The 21,500-nt window shown below is 40.0% G+C and overlaps 1 protein-coding gene across 1 annotated transcript in view; it reads right to left on the minus strand.

Annotated features, from left to right (window-relative positions):
• Positions 1–21,500, minus strand: part of Srp72 (signal recognition particle 72) — a 126,023-nt gene that overhangs the window by 19,280 nt on the left and 85,243 nt on the right. The window contains exons 8-11 of the mRNA XM_067146409.2: positions 18,096–18,257; positions 15,783–15,941; positions 15,517–15,677; positions 5,507–5,716 (exon numbers count right to left, since the gene is read on the minus strand). Of these exons, the coding sequence (XP_067002510.2) occupies positions 5,507–5,716; positions 15,517–15,677; positions 15,783–15,941; positions 18,096–18,257 (692 nt within the window). The remainder of the gene's footprint in view (positions 1–5,506; positions 5,717–15,516; positions 15,678–15,782; positions 15,942–18,095; positions 18,258–21,500) is intronic.

The following is a 21,500-nucleotide window of genomic DNA, read 5'->3' on the forward strand; positions in this document are numbered from 1 at the left end:
CAATTTTTAGCTCTTTATAGCTTAGAAATCATGTGTCACTGCACAAAATTTCAGGTTATCGCTTATTGGACTCCCCTTCACATTTTTGGCTGTAAACGTGGGAAGAAAGGGGTCTAATATGTGAGTAAATACTGTAATAATAGTTTGGAAATTTTGATGTGATAGAAGGTCTTTACTCACTGCACAAAACTTTGCATCGCAATATCTCAAAACAGTGTTTTTGTAATTATGCTTATCTGATCCTAAGCAGTTGAAATATGAAATCCTTTTGCACTGGGGCTCATAAAAGTTCAAACATATTATTGGAGTTCATTTACTTTCTAAAACAAATATGTAATGTTGAAATGTTAGTTGAAGCCTTGTTTCCGACCAGGGGGTTACTAACAGAGCCCGGATTTTATGTAATATAAAAATGAGAAATATCTACATAAATATGTAGCTAAAATTGACAAAATATGTAGTTAAATATGTAATAAATTTTAAAAAATACGTAACTTAATATCTAAGCTTTATTTGATGTATTCTTTTACATAGAAAAGGAAATAAAACCAAAAAAATTTAAAAGTGCAGATGTTATTCAACCTCTAATTTTCATTTGCAGGCACAATTAATAACTAAATACGGCAATCTTCCAAATTTTCTACGGTCATCGAATCCGTTCTATCTGTTAGAATGTTCTTATATATATATATAAAGACCTTTCAACTTGACATGAAGTCACTGACGCGTATTTCAAATTGCCCGGCAATATTTAACTGTAGACTTGCTCAAGCATGTAAGGTCCTTATTAAGAGAGAAGAAATTTGTTCTCATGAAACACAGATATGCTTATTAGGAAAATGTTTCTGAAGACTTTTGTAGTCTTTTATGGAAGTGAATCATCATGGGCAATACCGTAATAAAGAAAGAAAGTGCTTTCGACATGTGATATTAAACCAAGAAATGACGAAAGGATCACAAAAGAAGAGTCACTAAATCTGAGAGGAGAACAATGCGGCAAAGTCTGTGCAAGGGAAGATTGAAATACACAGCTCAAAACACCTAAGACTTACACCGTCAACACAGCTATGGGATGCGATTCTTTGAAAGAATACCTCACTTTAAATTATTGAATTATTTTTAGATGTTAGAGACGCAGGCCTACAGGCTTAAAAAAAAAAAAAACTATTTTCAAGTGCTGAATTAAAAATCTTAAGTCGATGTAAAATTAGTGAAAAAAGAATTGTGTTCTCTTTCAAATGCACTATATCCTTCAAAATATTTAAAATATGTAATATTTATCAAAATATTTATTATGCATCGAAATATGTAGAAATATGTAACGTTAAACTCCCGGAATAATGGTCATTTTAGAGTGATTCGCTGACATTTTAGCTTTTCTTGTAGTTACACGTATGGAAACAGAATATGTAATTACATTTAATCGAGGTTCTAGTTATTAAACATTGTTTCTGGGTCACATTCTTTGACCATGAATTACTTGGAGGGTACACACATCCATGTGCGAGAAAACGTCTTAAGCTGCCATCTTGAACGCAACAACACTTCAGTAATACTCAGCAATGGTTCAGACCGACTCGTCCCTCATGGTATTAATAAGTACAAGCCAGTTGTCAAACCAGTGGTTTCTATTTTTGTAGGAATGATACACTGCTCTGCATACCCTTTTAATGGAAGATCTGGATGCTTTATAACTAGAGACGAGAATTATAGGCACTAAAAACAGTTAAAATAGGCAGGCATATAGGCTCTTAAATTAGCCAAAATAGGCATGTAAATAGGCACTAACGTGTAAAATAGGCAAGAAAAAATACTTATAATTCAATAAAACGCTCAATTACTATAAAATGAATTTACAACAAGCAACGTTTCAATGTTTTCAGGTATCAATCTTATTCTCCTGTCGGGCAGAATGTTTTGTACTGAGAGAAATCTCTTAACATCACAGGAAGTGATTGGACAAAACTTCAATGAAGCCACTTCATCTGGTTTTAGTTCAACTGCTTCATCTACCTCACCTCGTAGCACCCTGGCTACTTTTACCGTCGTTTTCCATCATGGATTCTGCTGCAGGACTCTTATGGAATATTTTACTGACAGTGGCTACCTTCTCAGAGGTTCGGTCAACATTTCTCCTGACTTCTTCCACAACTCTAAATGACTCCACCAGGCGAAAGCCACTCGTCTCCTACTCGGTGATTGCTCCCGGCAGCTTGTTGAAATCTGAAGATGCTCCAGTTTATGCAAGGGGGATATTAGCTCCCATCATTGCAGTGCACAGGTCTATAGCAAATTGTTGTTGGTTACTGTTCACAGTGGACTGGTAGAAAAGCTGCGATGACAACGCTTTCTGTACTCATGTCAAATGCATCGCAGCATTTCTATGTTGATCTATATGGTATTTTTTCACATTTGATCTGAAAAATAATAAAATTGACTTAAATTACAATGTTTTTATATTCCTAAAGCTGGGCTAATTGGCAATAATGCTTAATATAAACATAATAATGGCGTATGGCCTCCGGAGAGGCCTGGTGCGGGTCTTTTTCTCGTAGACTACCTATTAGGCCACGTGCATGTCTGTGATGATTTCTAATGTTCAATATGCCACACACACCCAGCCCCGGAGCCATGGAATTAACCAATTAAGGTTAAAATCCCCGACCCGACTGGGAATCGAACCCGGGACCCTGTGAACCTAAGGCCAGTACGCTGACCATTCAGCCAACGAGTCGGACAGTATAAACATGCATTTGTTTCATAAAAAAGAGAAAGACTATAAGAGGGGATGTTTCTAGAAGTACAAAACTTTAAACTAGGAACAAGGGAATTCGTAATTTACATGGAAATATGTCCTCAAAATGTTCAGTTATAATCTGGCAGTTTCCTGTCGAGTTCACCGGGTGAAAAAAATCATGAAAATGATGCAAAACAATACCTGAGTAGCGTAGAGGAGAGATTCTTCCTACATGCTTGTCAGAAACTCACCAAGCTGCCTCCAGCAGTATTCTTACTTATATAGAAAAATTAAAATGGAGGCACTACAAATCTCAGATTTGTGAACATTTTATATGTTGCTATTCGCCTGCGTTGGTCACCCGGGACAGCTGTCATGAAGACTATTTTCTGTTGCCTGCAATACATCCTGCATCATGTGTGCCCATTTTGTACGTCTAGCCTCTGTGATATCGTCCTAGCTGCACCACATTTGATCGTCACCCTATGTTTCGCGAAGGCATAGCGGAAGCGTAATAGAATTTACTAGAGCCTATACATAGCGCTGGTGAAAGTTACTCACGATTTTTAAAAATTACAATTCAATTGTAGTCCGTTTCTGTGGTGTAGTAGTTAGCGTGATTAGACGCTACCAACGTAGGCTCGGGTTCGATTGCCGGGTCTGCCATGAAATTTGAAAAGTGGCACGAAGTCTGGAATGGGGTCCACTAAGCCTTGGGAGGTCAACTGAGTAGAGGTGGGGTCGATTCCCACATCACCGGGCGAGTTGGCCGTGCGGTTATGGCCGCGCAGCTGTAAGCTTGCATCCGGGAGATAGTGGGTTCGAATCCCACTGTCGGCAGCCATGAAGATGGTTTTGCGTGGTTTCCCATTTTCACACCAGGCAAATGCTGGGGCTGTACCTTAATTAAGGCCAATACCGCTTCCTTCCAACTCCTAGAACTTTCCTATCCCATCGTCGCCATAAGACCTATCTGTGTCGATGCGACGTAAAGCCGCTAGCAAAGAAATAAAATTCCCACCTCAGCCATCCTCGAAGTGCTTTTCTGTGGTTTCCCACTTCTCCTCAGGGAAATGCCGAGATGGTACCTAACTTAAAGACGTGGCCACTTCCTTCCCTCTTATTTGCCTGTCCCTTCCAATCTTCCCATGCCTTCACAAGGCGCCTGTTCAGCATAGGTGAGGCCGTCTGGAAAAAGGCACTAGTCCTCCTCCCCGGTTGTATTCCCCGACCCAAAGTCTCACGCTCCAGGACACTGCCCTTGACACGGTAGAGGTGGGATCCTTTGCTGAGTCCGAGGAAAAAGCCTACCCTGGAGGGTAAACAGATTAAGAAAGAAAGAAAGAAAGAAAGAAAGAAAGAAAGAAAGACAGACAGACAGACAGACAGACAGACAGACAGACAGACAGACAGACAGACAGACAGACAGACAGAAATAAAATATTTCAGTTTTAAATCTCTATTTTCGCGAGAATTGAATCAGAGTTCAAATTACCGATTTTTAATTTTCATCCACTCTGTGACAAGAAACCATCAGCGTTCTAACTCCTCGTTCAGTAATAAAATGATTATCTACATTTTAGTAACATAAATTATTGAAAGTTCACGGCTAATATAGCATTGCAACAAAATTAACTTTCCACAATAGTAAATTAATAGGCCTATAAATGCTACAATGAAATGAGATCGTAGTTCAGTTACAAAAAAAAGATAAAAGGAACAAACGAACTTGCCAAGCTTGGCAGAAGACTACTTTTCCATCCGTAGTGAAACTGGGATCCCCTGTGATCCACCGCTTCAGCCAGGACTTCCGACGATTTTTCTTTGCAATTACATTTTTTACGTCACGCCGACACAGATAAGTCTTATGGGGACGATGGGATGGGAAAGGTCTAGAAGTGGGAAGGAAGCGACCGTGGCCTTAATTAAGGTACAGCCTCAGCATTTGCCTGGTGTGAAAATGGGAAACCACAGAAAACCGTCCTCAGGGCTGCCGACAGTGGGGCTCGAACCCACTATCTCCCGGATGCAAGCTCACAGCTGCGCGCCCCTAAGCGCACATCCAAATCGCCCGATGATTTTTCTTCGGGTATTGCCACAGACACCCTTCTTCTTCACAATAAATCGCAACACGTTTTGAAGATAAAGCGTACGTGTACAACAGTTCACATCGAGAAGGAGGTATAGGGGTCCGACGTTGATTGGTTCTCGCATATGTCTTAGAATGTTGGAGGGGTTGAAGGCTTCGAGGTCAAATTGTTTCTTGTCTCTTCTGATGGAAATTTCCCAAGGACTATTTCTGGTGACTTCTAAAAATTCCCATTTTTGTTTGTGGGGTAAACAGATCTTGAGAAACGAGAAGAGCGCATCAGTTGCAATATAATGCATTGGAGGAAAACCGGCTTCTTTAAAATATATTTAAAAGGCATCAAATAGGCATAGAATAGGCAATTATACTCCAAACAGGCACAAACCCCTGAAATAGGCATTTATAGGCACAATAAAACCAACTAAATCTAGTTTAAAGGAACCTGAAACGGATTTATATCTCAAAAGCCTACGTTTCTGACCACAGGAATAAAATAGGCAAATAGGCAATTTCCTGTCTCTACTTATAACTTACAGTACCTATGGAGTACTGGACTCCATAATGAAACAAAAGAGTTGTTGAAGATTAATCACACTTTGTGCATTTGAGAGCTCAACAGTATACAGTAATCTCTAATGAAAGTAAATAGCTTTAAGAACAATATGTGTGTGTGTACTTACTACATATCGCTGGCCCCAGTAGCAGCTCCCTGAGTGCCTTTTCCGACATCCTTATTGCGACGATCCTTTTTCTTACGATAGCCCGTTCTTTCATGTCGCGGCAACCATCGCTCGGGATCTGGAGGAATGTTTGGATCAAAGTTCTTTGGCAGTTTGCCCTTGCGCTTACGTTTAGCCTTCTTCTTTTGGATTAGTTCATCTCCTGGTGTGCTGGAAAATATTTAACAAGGTTAGTATTCAGAAAAACACAAATTGTAAGATCTTGCAAGTTAGCTGAGTGTGGCAAAGTCAGCTCACATAGTTTCTACACAGTAACTGAAGTGAAATAGTATATGAAAAGCATGGCTGGATCTTTAAGCAGCTTTAATCTAGAGGTCAAAAATTCCTGCTTTTTGCTATATTGGTACGAAGAGACAAAGGTAATGAGAAATCATAACCCCACTCAGTAGGACCTTTTTAATGGGTGCACAGCCCTGCCGCTTTTACAGTCTGCCCAGCTAATGTAACCTAAGTATGTGCTAGTTACATAATGTTAATATGCATTTGAGTCACTGGATCCTCCAAATTAACATGTAAATGCTGTAAAACTGTTTATTTAAATGATAAATTATAATTTTTGTCAGCATATCTGCATTAATTACATCGAAGTTGAAGTGTAAAGCTTGACTATCAGATGGTGTCATGCACGGGTGGTGTCTGGATTAGCGTGGAATCGCACGCGAGCACTCGATTCTGTATGACGTCGCAAACCCAAGCAACCGAGTGGTAAACCCTGATGTCACATGATTATGAACGGGCAGTAGAACTCTAGGAGTTCAAAATACTCTGTTATGTCATGTTTGTAATAATGACACAAAAATAGTTCAATTTTGCAGTTAATGTTTACCTGCCTGATGTTGTTAATGCCCTGAGAGGAACAAATTGAAATTTTTCATATTCATTTTTTTATGTAGCATTCCCCAACCGGCTGCTCGTTCCTGCCACCTGGCTGACGAAAACGTTTGGGGAGAGCATTGCCACTAAATAGCAAATGAAAAGGGCTGTACATTCAGTGATTATTTCTTTGCAACTTTCTCAGATACAAGCTGTATTAGGTATTGCAATTCCATCAATGAGGTCATACAAGTTTATTCACTAGATGTTTAACACACTTACTAACAAACAGTGTATGACTTTTATGCCAGGTTTATACATGGTTTAGATGCAATTTGTTACAAATAAACCGTGTATGAGTGTTCTGTATATACATCTGTTACAGTTATTCATTGAATTGTTTATACAGACCAGACTCTTTATATAAGTGCTGTATAGCAGCGAGTGACCAAAAAGAAACAAGTGATCTGTGTATAATTATTTGCCAGAGTTTTGCCTCAATGTTGAGTTAGCTGGAAAATTTAAATTGTACAATAATGGACTAATTATACTGGAATTTAGAATTAACTCATTCACGACAAATATTGCAGGTTTCCTATGGGAATCAATATCCATTAACCTCATGCCATACTTTGACAGACATTTCCGTCTGCGCACCTGGACTACCTGAAAATGAAAACCCAAAACCTGTTTTCCAGTCAATGACCGGGTCAGGGATGGAATGAATGAAGCCCCCATCTTGTGGCGAGGATAGGAAGTGTGCCGGCTGCCGAGGCCTGTCGCACTCTTCTGGGGCAATGATTAATGACTGAGAGATGAAATGAAATTATAATGGAGTGTTGCTGGAATGAAAGATGACAGGGAAAACCGGAGTACCTGGAGAAAAACCTGTCCCGCCTCCGCTTTGTCCAGCACAAATCTCACGTGGAGTGACTGGGATTTGAACCACGGAACCCAGCGGTGAGAGGCCGACGCGCTGCAGCCTGAGCTACTACAGGGGCTTGGCACATGGACTATCTACAGATGCATATTTATGGTTACCGAGCCAGCAAGTTTTGTTCTATATGGTTACCGAGCCAGCAAGGTTTGTTCTATAAGTTTTCAAATGTAACCAACAGATGTCAGGAACTACCTGAACTTCATTTTTTTAATCATAAATGGTAACTCGCTCCTGAAATAAGGAAAAATGCACCTCACTACATGTTATTTGTAAACTAATATGGCAGCGGTCTTACTCTGTGGTAAAGAGAAGCTCAGAAGATAAGCTAACAAAACTGTAAATGGTCAACTAATTCCCTACAATTCTGGGATCATGTAACAAAAGGAACCAATGCATATATCTGTAAATATCTTGTATATTTACCAAAATTCTCTTACACTGGTAATATACACTGGACACCTCATGGTCAACATACTCGCTACCACCTCATCAAAAACGGCTCTAACTCAGAAGAAATTACAGTTATCCAGTCGATGCAGAATGGTGCAACAGGGGATTGTGCAAGGATACCTCCTTAGAGTACCTCAAATGTGAGGTTGTTTTGTATGTTGACACATATTTTTTTAGTGTTCCATACATAAGAGGACTTCTCCAAACCATAAACGTAGGGTGGAATGCAAAAAAAATGTTGTTTATATGTGTGTAACATCCGTGTATATATTTGTCTGTATTTCCATAAAATAAACAATTAAATGGTATGTAAGGGCTCAATTTTTTCCAAAAAATAATAAGTCAAAGGGTTAAGCACACATTGAAAGAATGGAAAATAATGATCTCCATAATATTTCTAACATAGAAGATATAGAAGATTCAGGGGTTATGGAGGCTGGAAATGTTTGTAAAATAAAACACTAAGAGAAGGAGTGACCCATTTCTCCTAGAGGACTGAAGTTTTAAAATGAAATATAGACGTATGAAGGAGTATGCTTGAACTGTCGTTAACACAGTCAGAAATGACCTAATGAAATATCCAAGAGGTGGTTCTATATCTTGCGAACTTAAAGTTCTCACAGGACTACCAATGAGAAAAATATACCACTGAAACATGGGTATTACTGGTCTTTTATTCTTCCCCTCCAAGTTACTTTATGTTGCATCAACACAGATAGATCTTATGGCAAATGATAGGACAGGAAAAGGCTAGGAGTGGGCAGGAAACACCCGTGGCTTTAAATAAGGTACAGCCCCAGCACTTGCCTGGTGCAAAAATGGGAAACCACGCAAAAACCCTCTTCAGGGCTGCTGACAGTGTGGTTCGAACCCGCTATCTCCCGAATACTGGATAATAATTGCACTTAATGGCTGCAGCTATTGAGCTCAGTGCATTACTGTTCTGATCTTGATTATTTGAATATTGACATTCTACTCTATTCGTGCTACCACGTAGCTTCTCGAAAGTTTTTGCTGCTAGATAACCAGCGAAAGCAATTATAAAGACAGTGAATGTGATGCAATATGCCAGTGAACAGCAGGAAGAGATTCCTACGGCTTGGAACGAGTGTATAAGTGCAGTATTAGTAATACAATCTGTATACCACGCTTATTAGTAAGAAAATTTTGCAACGCTTATGTTATGAAGAGACTTTTCATTTTTATAAATTTATTTCATTAATTGAAGTTGGCACTTTCCGAGCCTATTTTTGATTGGTTGGATGATTTTTGTATTGTTAAAAAATTGTTACGCATGCAACAGTCATGTTCGTCATCAAGTTGTAATATTGCATAAGGAAAACATATCAAATGCAATAAAGTATTGAAGGCATCAAGTCGCTTTACTACCAAATCAATAAAAAACATTGGCGCCCAACAGCACGGCTCTCAACCTGAGATGTTCAATACATGATAAATATGTTGATTCCCATAGGGAACCTGAAATATTTGTTCTGAATTAGTAAATTTATAATACCAATATAGTTGGTCCGTTATTGGACATTATAAATTTTCCAGCTAACTCATTCCCAGCTGCCAGCATTTCGCCCCAGTGTGGCAAGTTGGGCTCATCAGTTGGTAAATAGCACACCCACCAAGACGCATGGCTAGTGCATACCGTGGAGGCCACTGCGTAGGCTACTTGGAGCCACCGGCAGTACCAATGCACTATGAGAGACTTTGTCTCATTTTCAAAAACTGATGCCTGCCTGGCACGGAGGTTGAAGAGCAAGCAGATCTTGCAGGATTTTGAGAATAAAAGCGACGTAGGGACTTTAGTGGTTTTAGACAAAGGTGAAGCTAGTAAGACTCTTGGACTCCTTTGGGACTCGGCACAAGATTGCCTTCAGTTTCGAGCTGAGCTGGCAAAGCACTCACCAAGATCCAAAAGAGAAGTTGCCTACAAAATCGCACAAATTTTTGATCCACTAGGACTCGTGGGTCCAGTACTGATCAAAGGGGAAGTTGTTGATGCAGCATTTATAGGTGGATGGATTTGAATGGGATCAGCCATTGTGCCCAGAGCACCTTCAGATTTGGAATGAGTGCTATACATCATTGCTGGCCCCGTGGTGTAGGGGTAGCATGCTTGCCTCTTACCTGGAGGTCCCAGGTTCGATTCCCGGCCAGGTCAGGGATTTTTACCTGGACCTGAGGGCTGGTTCGAGGTCCACACAGCCTACGTGATTAGAATTGAGGAGCTATCTGACGTTAAGAGAGCGGCCCTGGTCTAGAAAGCCAAAAATAACGGTCGAGAGGATTCGTCGTGCTGACCACACGACACCTCGTAATCTGCAGGCCTTCGGTCTTAGCAGCAGTCGCTTGGTAGGCCAAGGCCCTTCAAGGGCTGTAGTGCCATGGGGTTTGGTTTGCTATACGTCATTAGAAAGACTAAACAACATCAGAATTATGAGAAACATAAATCCTGGAAATTGCTCTGGTTCTTTTGATTTGTTTGGATTTAGTAATACTTCAGAGAGGGCTTTCGGAGCCTGAATTTATGCAGTTTGTGAAACGCAAAGTAGTCTTTACATTTCCAATTTACTTTGGATGAAGAAGAAAGTAGCTACTTTAAAAACAATTTTGTTGCCAAGATTTGAATTGGAGGCAGCCCTTCTTCTTGCACAACTTGTCAAAACAACAGTGAGTGCTTTGGAAGAAAAAATTGGTCAGTTCAGATTATGGAGTGACAGTACAATTGTTTTGGGATGGATCAACACTGAGCCAATGCTGCTGAAGACATTTGTGGCAAACAGGATTGCAAAGATTCAAGAAGCCACTGATGCAACCACTTGGAAGCATGTTCCTTCGACTGAAGATCCAGCTGATCTTCCCTCAAGAGGAATTACTTCAGCAGAACTCGAAGACAAAACACTTTGGTGGAGTGGACCTTCTTGGCTTCGCACGCAATGTCAACAACCAGAGCATTCAGAAGAATTTGAAACAGAATTACCAGAGCTGAAGGTCACAGCAGTTATGTCGACAGCAACATCAACTAGCATTCTACTGAATAAATTCTACCATATAGTAGCATATTTTCAAAGATTAATTTACAATTGCAAACTCAAACCGCCAAAAAGGAAAAAAACGTTCACTAGAAATACAAGGAACTTGTAAAGCAGAGAAACAGGTAGTCAGATGGACACAATCAGAAACATTCCCTCAAGTACTACATTGCTTAATTAATAATTAAGACCTCCCAGAGAAGAGTTCTCTAAAGTCACTTGGTCCATTTCTGGATAGTGACGGATTGATTAAGGTTGGAGGAAGGCTTCGTTTTTCAAAGCTAACATCAGAACAGAGACATCCTGTGCTTCTACCAGCAAATCATCACATCACCAGAATTATCATGGAAAATGAACATCGTCGTCTGAAGCATTGTCCCCCAGAGCAACTGCTGCATGAAACTCAACAACGATATTGGCCTATCAGTAGCAGAAGAGAAGTGCAAAGGATTGTCAAGAGGTGTCTGAAGTGCTTTAGTTACCATCCTACAGTTCCAGAGGTACGCATGGCGGATTTACAAAAAAAAAAAAGTCAGTTTAGTTGTTCGACCCTTTGTTATCACAGGAGTGGACTATGCGGGTCCGATATCCGTACGAGAAAGCCACAGAAGAGGCCACATTCATACTTACAAGAGTTACGTAGCTGTATTTACATGCTTCAGTACCAAAGCAGTGCATTTGGTGTTGGTGTCGGAGCTAACAACCAAAGCTTTCTTAGTTACACTGCAACGCTTTACGGCAAGAAGAGATTTGTGCAAGCAGCTTTTCTCTGATAATGGGTAGAATTTCATTGGAGCAGCCAACGCACTACAAGATATCCAGTCCTTTTCACAAAAGGGGTCAATGACCAATACCCCCTCACTCGCTCAGCAGCAGATAGAGTGAAGTTTCATTCCTCCCTGGTCACCCCACTTTGGGGGATTGTGAGAAGCAGCTGTAAAGATGATGAAAAGACATTTACTAACTGAAACACAGGGACGTATGCTAACCTTCGAGGAAACTTACACTATTCTGTGTGATATTGAGGCTGTATTAAATTCAAGTCCCCTTACTCCCTTGCCAAATGATCCAAATGACCTACACTATTCTGTGTGATATTGAGGCTGTATTAAATACACGTCCCCTTACTCTCTTGTCAAATGATCCAAATGACTTAGAAGTCCTAACACCAGCACATTTTCTTCTAAGTGACTCGATCGTGCAACCCGTGCAAAGGGATTTGTTGAGAGAACCCGATAACCGCTTGTCATGTTGGCAGCATTTGCAGAAAATTTGGCAGTTGTTGTGGCAGAGATGGCAGCGAGAATACTTGCAGGAATTGCAAAAACGTGTCAAGTAGCACGGTACCAATAGACGTATTGATGTTGATTCTTTGGTGCTGTTAATTGAGGACAATATCCCTCGTCTAGAGTGACCTAGGGGTAGGATAGTTCAAGTTCACCCTGGACGAGATGGTGAGGTGAGGGTTGTTTCGCTGTCGCTCCCTCTAAAATTCCCACTGAGGAGTTAATTACCTCTGTTGAGGCAGCCATCCACAAACTACCTACGGATGAGGCTGAGGAGTTAAGAAAGAAATGTGTGAGACTTATAAGGTCCGCTGTTGTACCCGCGCCCAATTTAACAAGAGCTCTGAAGGAACTTAGACATGATTCTGAACTGACCATTCTCTCAGCTGATAAGTGTATGATTCTGAACTGACCATTCTCTCAGCTGATAAGGGTGATGCTACAGTGGTAATGGACACTGACGAGTATAAGAATAAGATCTTGGCTATGTTGTCAGAGCCTGTTTACAGACTAAGCTAACGTGACAGCACCACTCGAGTGGCCAACGCCACCATGAAGTTCTTAAGGCAATCTTCAATTCCAAAAGAGGTGGCTAAACATCTGTCCCTCCAGGGATGCAGTGCCACCTAGATTATATGGACTACCTAAGATCCATAAGGATGATGTTCCCCTCAGACCTATTGTTAGTACGATAGCTTCTCCTACGTATGCTCTGGCTAAATACCTACAAAAATTGCTTCAGCCGCACATAAGACGTACTGAATCATACGTCAGGGAATCTTGGTATTTCGTCAACAACTTGTCAACCATAATCCTTCAACCTAATGCACTTTTGGTGAGTTTCAATGTGGAATCCTTGTTCACTAAAGTGCCAATTGACTTGGTCATGTCTCTCATTGAACACCTGTTCCCTGAGGACATTACTAAGCTATTTTACCACTGCATGACTTCCAGCTATTTCTTGTGTGGTGGGAAGTTTTATGAACAGATGGGCGGAGTGGCTATGGGAAGTCCACTTTTGCCCGTAGTGGCTAATTTCTTTATGGAGCATTTCGAGGAGGAGGCTATTGCTACGGTGCCCGTCAAACCTATGATATGTTGATGATGCATCTGTGGTCTGGGCAGAAGGTCCTGAGAAACTTCATCTCTTTCTCAACCACCTAAATCAGCAACATCCTTCAATTAAATTCACTATGGAGATGGAGTCGGATGGATGTTCTAGTAAGAAAGAAACAAGACGGCTCCTTAGGACATACCGTCTATCGTAAGCCTACCCACGCAAATCGCTATCTTCATGTAGATTCTCACCACCATCCAGCACAAAAAGAAAGCATTCTCACGACACTCGCCAACATCATATCATATCACTCGCCAAGAGGGCGAGACGAATTTGTGAGCCATCAAATATCCAGGTGGAGATGGACACGCTCAAAGTCACATTCAAGGGTAATGGTTACAGCGATTTGCAGATTCATAGAACCCTGCATCCCAGAGAAACGACCTAGCAAAGCTCACAGAAGGAAGAAGTGAACTGCCGACTTGCTTTACATTCACAACACCACAGATCGAATTGCCAAGGTCCTTCACAACACCGCCACTAAAATTGCTCACAGTCTGGATAAAACCAAGGACAAATTTTCTCCACTTTTACATCCTGGGGTATACAAAATTCCCTGTACTTACGGTAGGGTATACATCGGCCAAACATGCCGGTCCATTGGACCCGTATCAAGGAAGATGAACATAATATTCGTCTCAACCAGCCGGACAAATCAGCAATAGCTGAGCATGCTCTATCGTCGGGTCACGATGTCATCTTCCAAGATGCCCGAGCTCTTACCCACACCAGACACTACAGGTCCAGGATTATATGGCAAGCTGTGGAAATATGTAGAAATCCTAACAATTTCAACAGGAACACTGGCTATCAATTAAGTAATACCTGGTTGCCAGCCATCAAGGTTTTACGTAAGTAGTTCCCTTCCCTGTTGTTATTTCTTCTCTGTGTTTTCCAAATTCGTACGTTCCTCATCGCCAGATGTTTCATTCCAGGCTTGTGTCAACGTCATACATCTGTCAATGTTATGTTACTTACACATGTTGTGACCCTCTTAGACTGATTATGATGGTTCCGTCAGCTTCTACTTTGAACGCTAGCACTGTACTGTGTCGAGGGAGCCATCTGGTGATGAATGAACGTAGCATTTCCACTTCTATTATAACGTCTAAAATCAAAAGCTCATTGTTTAAGAAGCCTTTCTCGTGGATAGTCGAAATTTTCTTCTGATGATGCAGAGCACAGTTCTCCGCGAAACGTAAAGATTTTTAACCTTATTTTCTTGACACGGCATAAGCCCAAAAGCCTATATCATGTCTATGGATATTTATATGTAGGCCTAAAAGTCGTGTTCACCATTTATTGGTGTAGAATGTTTACATGTACAATTTATAGCTCTTTATAGCCTAGAAGTCATGCGTTCACTGCACAAAATTTGAGGTTATCGCATATTGCACCCCTTTTACTTTTTTCTGGCTGTAAAAGTGGGGAAAAAAAAGGGTCTAATATGTGAGTAAATATGGTAACTGAAAGATTCTTTGATCCAAAATAACATCGCTGCGAGAGCAACTAGGTTGTTGTTCCGCCATGCTTGTTTACATCACAGATAAACTCCACAAATGTCTAAATAAAGGTCTTCAAGTTACTTCCCGAAGCTATACGCCATGATCAATTAGTTCTACATAATGCCCAACAGATGGCAGAACGTGCCAGAGATCAAATCTGCACTCGAGAGTGAACCGGGAAACTAAAAACATTAAAGTTCTCGTGCACTGTCTATAGCAGTGCTGGAGCAGCCACATCAGCCCGTCTGTATCTATTAAAAATAGTTTAGGTTGGGTCCACCTTGTCAAATTCTTTATTTTACCATACATGTTTCAGGAAAAATATCCATTCTATTTATCAGTGATGAAAACTGTATGACAAAATAAATAATTTTAATCATTAAAAGTATAATGACAAGGTGTACCCAACATACACTATTTTAAATAGTTTCTTTAATAGATCCAGACAAGTCAATACAGGGATCAAATAAATACCTATTATGGTTAAGTTTATCAATCAGCCTGTCTATAGGCGGGCTTAGCATTCATCGGGTTGAGAAGTATGAAAGGAAAGACAGGAATCTGGATATGTTGGGAAGATGGAAGAAGAAAGGACATCAAAGGAGATGATGGAGGCAAAGACTGACAGAAGGAGTACAAGAGGTACACCAGGACTCAATGAAGAACAGTATAAGGAGAAGGAACCTGGACTGGAACACAGCTGAGGACCAGCATGGTGGTAGGATAGAAAAGTACCATTAACATCCCAATCCAGCTTGAGCTGGAAAAGGGAAATTGATGTTGATGATGACTTACTCAGGTTTCCCTCCTGGAGAAGGCTCTACCTTGGCAGCCTTTTTAATCATTTTGCTGCCCATCATCCAGTTGGTGGTCTCTAGCGCTGCCACATCAGTCTTTTGATCCAAGTCCAGGGGAGGTAGCTGTTTACTCAAGCTTTGGGCCTTAGCAGGGTCAAACTACAACAAATCAATTCAGTAAAATGAGGATTAGATGGAGAGGGGATAAAAGCGTAGAGTGGTGGTTACTGTTAGACAGCAAGCAAGGTATGGATAGATGATTACCTGGGCATAAGCAACAACCAATTGAGCTAACGTTTTCTTGTCCTTGGGATTTTGACGGAGCAGTTCCTCGAGACTGTTGGCAGCTACCGCAGGTTCCCCACCTCGCAGATGGAACTCTGCTGCTTGACGCCACAGCATGCTTAAATCCCCCGTACTAACCTGTCAGCAAAACAAGAAGACAGACAGTGGAAAATTACTAGAGTGGAAAGAAGTGAAGACTTCATTAGGAAGTTCCATACTTCAAGTTCTTTTAGGATTTAAGCAGAAATAAACACGAAATGTTTATACATTTCCAAATATGAGTGTGATTTGATAGAATCTGATGATGTCCTTTCAAGAACGAAATGTAATTCTATTTGTTTTCTTTTCTTTTCAAGTATAATTCTGTTACTATATGTTTTCTTTTTCAGGTAATTTTTAAAATTTATTTATTCAAAATTAGTTTGGGCAGACTGGAGAACCTTTGGACTGGTCTCTCTCAGACTGTCTGAGACTGCTAATATGTAGTTCAGGTTCTATATCAGTCCTGGTCTGACCATACTTTAAGGTTACATTTGTCGTAAGTCTGTGGGAAAATGGCGGATGTGTTTTACCTTGTATGTAGCTTCGTATAAAATAGATATCTGTGCAGTTTTGCCTGATTTTAAATTTGATCTGCAGGAGATGCAAGTGGAAATATAACTGGACCCTCAAAGGGTTCATTTATTTAATGAAATTAGAGTAGAATATACCGTATTTCTCCTAATCCAAGACGACCCCCCCACTTTTTCCTTTAAGAAGTTTAATATCAGGCTTAAAAAGTGCTTCGTAAAAACACATGAATGCCTTTCTTATGCATTTTTAGACTATCTTTTGTCTTTATGCCAACGCCGAACAATGGCTTCAAAATAGTTATGCCTATGCCATATTTTTTTGCAGCTGTACAATAACGATTTATTTCCGTAGGTTTAATAGCCATTAAATTAAAATTGGCATCATGAAATCAAAGAGAACCCATTGAAAATTTGCCGGCAATACCTGTTTCACGCGACTCTACAATACAAGTATCCATCAGGAAAATATTCCTGCTATTTATAAAACTGTTACTTTTACTCAGTGTCAGGTACAACTAGCTGCTGCTACAAGCATGTCTCGCTTGCCGGGTTCAGCCAACTTCAGCTGCTAGCTATGTATAGGTCTAATAAAGACGTGGATGGTGAAGGTCAACGAACAAGTTTATTGCACCGTGGTATGGCCATTCAGCCTTTGCATTTTTTACGCATATCCCTGACAATTTCATCTTCAACTTCTTTAAAGCGTCCTTGTTGCGGATCACTGAATGAGCTTGTTGTATAGTACGCATTTTTAAGCTACCTTTGTCTTCACGCTAATGCTGAATATTGGCTTTAGTTAGGCCTATGCTGTGTTTTCTTGCGGCTGCACAATTATTCTTCATTTCTGTGTGTTTAATAACCACTAACTTAAAATTGGCTTCACAATATCGATGAGAACCCATTGAAAATTTGCCAACAATAGCTGTTCCATGTATCTTCATAATATGACGATCCACCACAAAAATATTCCTGCTGTCTATAAAACTTAATTTTACTAAGCATCAGGTATAGTAGATGCATTATAACTCTGCCACTGAGTAGCCGTGATCTTTCTAAAATTTCAAAGGCTCGCATGTTTTGATGTCATTCTGTGTTTTTTTTTTTTTTTGCTAGTAGCTTTATGTCACATTCTGCGGTTTGAGAAACATTTTTGTAGAGGCTAATAGAATGTCATTCTCTCTTCACTAATTCCCGAGATCCAGTGACGTTACACAGAGGTACTATACAACCGGTTGCCGCAGCTAATGATATACATCAAAGAGGCGGACATTGATTGTCAACGAGTTTTGTGTGTGAACACACTGGGGGTGAAAAGAAGCAGCGTGGTTACCGTGGTAGCTGCCAGTGGCGTTCATTGCTGTTAGGTCGTGAATGCGAGAAGACCCTTGATTTTTCACATGAGATTCTGAAAAAAAAAGAGGTTGTCTTGGATTTGGAGAAATATGGTACATTTTTTGAATGAAACAAAGCAAGTTTTACATGCCTAAACTTCTAAAAATCAGTTTAACTTCCATAGTGAAGAGTAGGGTCACATTAAGCTAAGTAAAAACTAGTGCTCTACGATGACTTCTTTCACCTGAAAAGTGCTCCATGAGCTAAAAAGTTTGGAAACCTCTGTTCCAAGCTATGTTTGCTGTTTGAGAGCCAATTTCACATTTTATCTGCTCCTGTAAGCCTACATGAAGTTACGAGATATTCATCATAAGTGGAGTTTACTTGCCTTGTTCTTGCGATACCAATCCACAGCATCTTTCAGCACGTTAGAAGCACCATCTCTATTGTTATCAGCCAAATACAGTGTGACTAATGCACTAACAATACCAGGCTTGAATGTTGAATCACCAAGGTTCTGAAGAACTCTGCATGCTTCCTTACGATCACCCTAAGGATGAAAATTCCAAAATAATCACATATATATACATAAGAACAAAAGGCATCTTACCATAATAAGGAAACAGGCACAATGTTGGAAATATCCCTTTAATTGCAATCAAGGAGCATCCAGACAGAACCAAAACCAAATTTGTCTGTCAGATACAGACTTTCAGGAGAAGTGAAAAGTGTAAATCAGCAATTGGACAACAGATTTCAAATGTGTAACTTAAATAAAAATACATTGACACAAGAAAACTCTGTGTATAACTGGTATAGATAAAAAAATCATGAACAATTGAATAATTCCATGCGTAAATATCGACGTACAGTGGACGCCGTTTCTTGTAATCACGGATAATATTATCCACTGTATTATATAATCACTTTTATGAAGTCCTGTACAAACGAATACTGAAACATTGAAAATCTTCTGTTTATTATGATCATGAATTCGGTTTATGTTATCAAATTTGCTTTCAAGAATTTCGTTCTCAAGTATGCGAGTAGAGTGCATACAAGAGAGTTACCAGAAGGAGAGGAGAATGTTGAACTTTGTCCAACAGGCTTAACGGAAGATGAAATTTCAGGAATGGATTAACATTGACAAGGGCATCATTACTGATGTAAAACAGACAGACGACGACATATGTGAGGCAGTTACTTCTGCAGAATTAGATATGAGAGGTAAAGAGCTTGGAGTAGAAGACAGCGATGCTGTTGATGACAATGTTGTCGAGCTGCCCAACACTAACGAAACTGAAATACGACAGGCGCTAGATATCTTGCGATGAGGTGTTCAGTGTAGGTCAGTGGACTTCCAAAAACATTATGAATATAAAAGATTGATTAATGGACTTTTGTGAGACAACCAGAAGGAAACAACAATTAGAAACTATTTTACATAGCTGAAAAAGTTAACTGTATTGCAGTGCTGTGTACCGGGATCTGTTTCATTGTAGTGCATGCAGGTTATGAATAAATACAGCAGGCTACCTATCAATTTTTATTTTTTGTTGCTATTTTGCTTTACGTCGCACCGACACAGATAAATCTCATGGCGACAAAGGGACAGGAACAGCCGTGGCCTTAATTAAGGTACAGCACCAGCATTTGTCTGCTGTGAAAATGGTAAACCACAGAAAACCATTTTCAGGGCTGCCGACAGTGGGGTTCGAACCCACTATCTCCCGGATGCGAGCTCACAGCTGCGTGCCCCTAACCGCACGGCCAACTCGCCCGGTAATTTTCATTTTTTGGCTACTGTTATCAATTGGTTAATGCTATCAAATCATCTTCATCCCAGAGTGATTATAATAAGCGGCGCCCACTGTATTTGGTTTTGCATAAACCGCATATGTCTTGTTTGTCTTGCACAGACACTAGCAGGAATTGTTCCTGTGGGGAGTGGAGAAGTCATCTAATAAACAAGACCTGCCTAGCAACGACTTTACATAAGTGCATACTTGATCTGCTTATGAACTTCAAATATATTTGTTTTCGGCGCAAGATAGTGATGTTCTGTTTACTCTCTTGACTGTGATTATTGTGTTTTGAACATTAACTGAATTGCTACGATGTGATACAATGTTAATATTTTGCCTGTGTTCAATATGTTAGTTATTTTAAGATCTTCGCTAATTGGCTGATGTTGACACTCTAAATGTGTTGAAACCGGTCCCAATAAACAGGTTGTAACTACTTTTTACTACCGAGTATTGAAAGGTGGATCCTTCCCTATAATATTGTACATCTTCTTATTTTCTCTATTCAATACGGAACAATCATGAAGTTTTTAACTTTAAATATCTAATAAACACTCGGCCTATGATTGGTGGTTCGGACATTTTCTTTTTCGTTCAGGCTCATAACTAGGACATACCTGCTGTTGCTCAGACCCAGATCTTCAATATTAAGAGGATCTGTTAGGTTTTGGTCGAGAGACAGTTTCAAATGATAATATTGGATCAAAACATTGTTTACTTAAACATTTGATTGTTTTGGACATGTTGAGTTTTGTCTGGACGCTCCTCAACTGAATTTTTTTTTTTTTTTTTTTTTTGCTAGTTGTTTTACGTCGCACCGACACAGATAGGTCTTACGGCAACGATGGGACAGGAAAGGGCTAGGAGTGGGAAGGAAGCGGCCGTGGCCTTAATTAAGGTAGAGCCCCAGCATTTGCCTGGTGTGAAAATGGGAAACCATGGAAAACCATTTTCAGGGCTGCCAACAGTGGGGTTCGAACCTACTATCTCCCGAATACTGGATACTGGCCGCACTTAAGCGACTGCAGCTATCGAGCTCAGTCAATTGATTTTAAGAGATGCCAGATCGCAGATTCATTACAGAGTAATGAGAGCCAGTAATTCAACTAACAGGTCTTTTCAATTATTATTTTATTTATTTATTTACACAATTTTTTTGTTTTTGTTTCTGAATTTGGCCTACTATAGACTGCATAGAAATAGTTTCTTAGCCTTTCTTCTCTTCCCAGAAAATCTTTATTCTTTTGTTTCTCATCTTTCTCTCCTCTTCAGAAATTATCTGTTTGGTTCTCCTTTTTAGTGGTTTCTCTTCAAATGATTTTAGACTGTCAAATCTTCTGAACTCTCTTCTATTGTGGATCATCTGTAGTATAATTCCAACTTCTTCAGCATCCCATTTGACCGCTTGTACCCACTTGGAGGTGGCCTTTAATTCCAAAATTTTTCTGAAGATCTTTCTGGTCAGTCATTTGTTATCAATTCTTACTAGGCATCCATAGAACTTCAGCCTTCATTTCTGCATTGTGTCCGTGATCTTCACAGTGTACTTGTCTTCCAAGTCCCATCAGTAGTCTTCTGTGGTCCCAGAATTTTCCGGACTTTAATATAACTTATCTAGACTCACAGAGCACGTTGATGCTATGAGGAATATTGACCACATTCGTGCATTGCCATGTTGTGGGCACTTCAGCTTTGAATGCATGGTTAGTACGTGATAATGTTTACAGTTCCTTAGGTGTTAGTGGATCCGTTGTAGTATTATATGTGATGGAGTGATAAAATATAGCCAAATGTTTTCAGTGAATAAGTCAGAGCTTTTGCAGTAGTTACACTGATGGGAAATATTAAAGGAGTGTTAAGTTAGGCCTTATGTGTGGAGTGGAAAATTATTCAAGGATGGTGAGTCCTTGTGCAGCTTTTAATCATACAGATCACTATCAGAAGGGATGTGGTATGCCTTCTCATAAATGAGTGGAAATTGAACAGTT

Source organism: Anabrus simplex, chromosome 1 (assembly GCF_040414725.1).
Source record: "Anabrus simplex isolate iqAnaSimp1 chromosome 1, ASM4041472v1, whole genome shotgun sequence".
Classification (NCBI taxonomy): domain Eukaryota; kingdom Metazoa; phylum Arthropoda; class Insecta; order Orthoptera; family Tettigoniidae; genus Anabrus; species Anabrus simplex.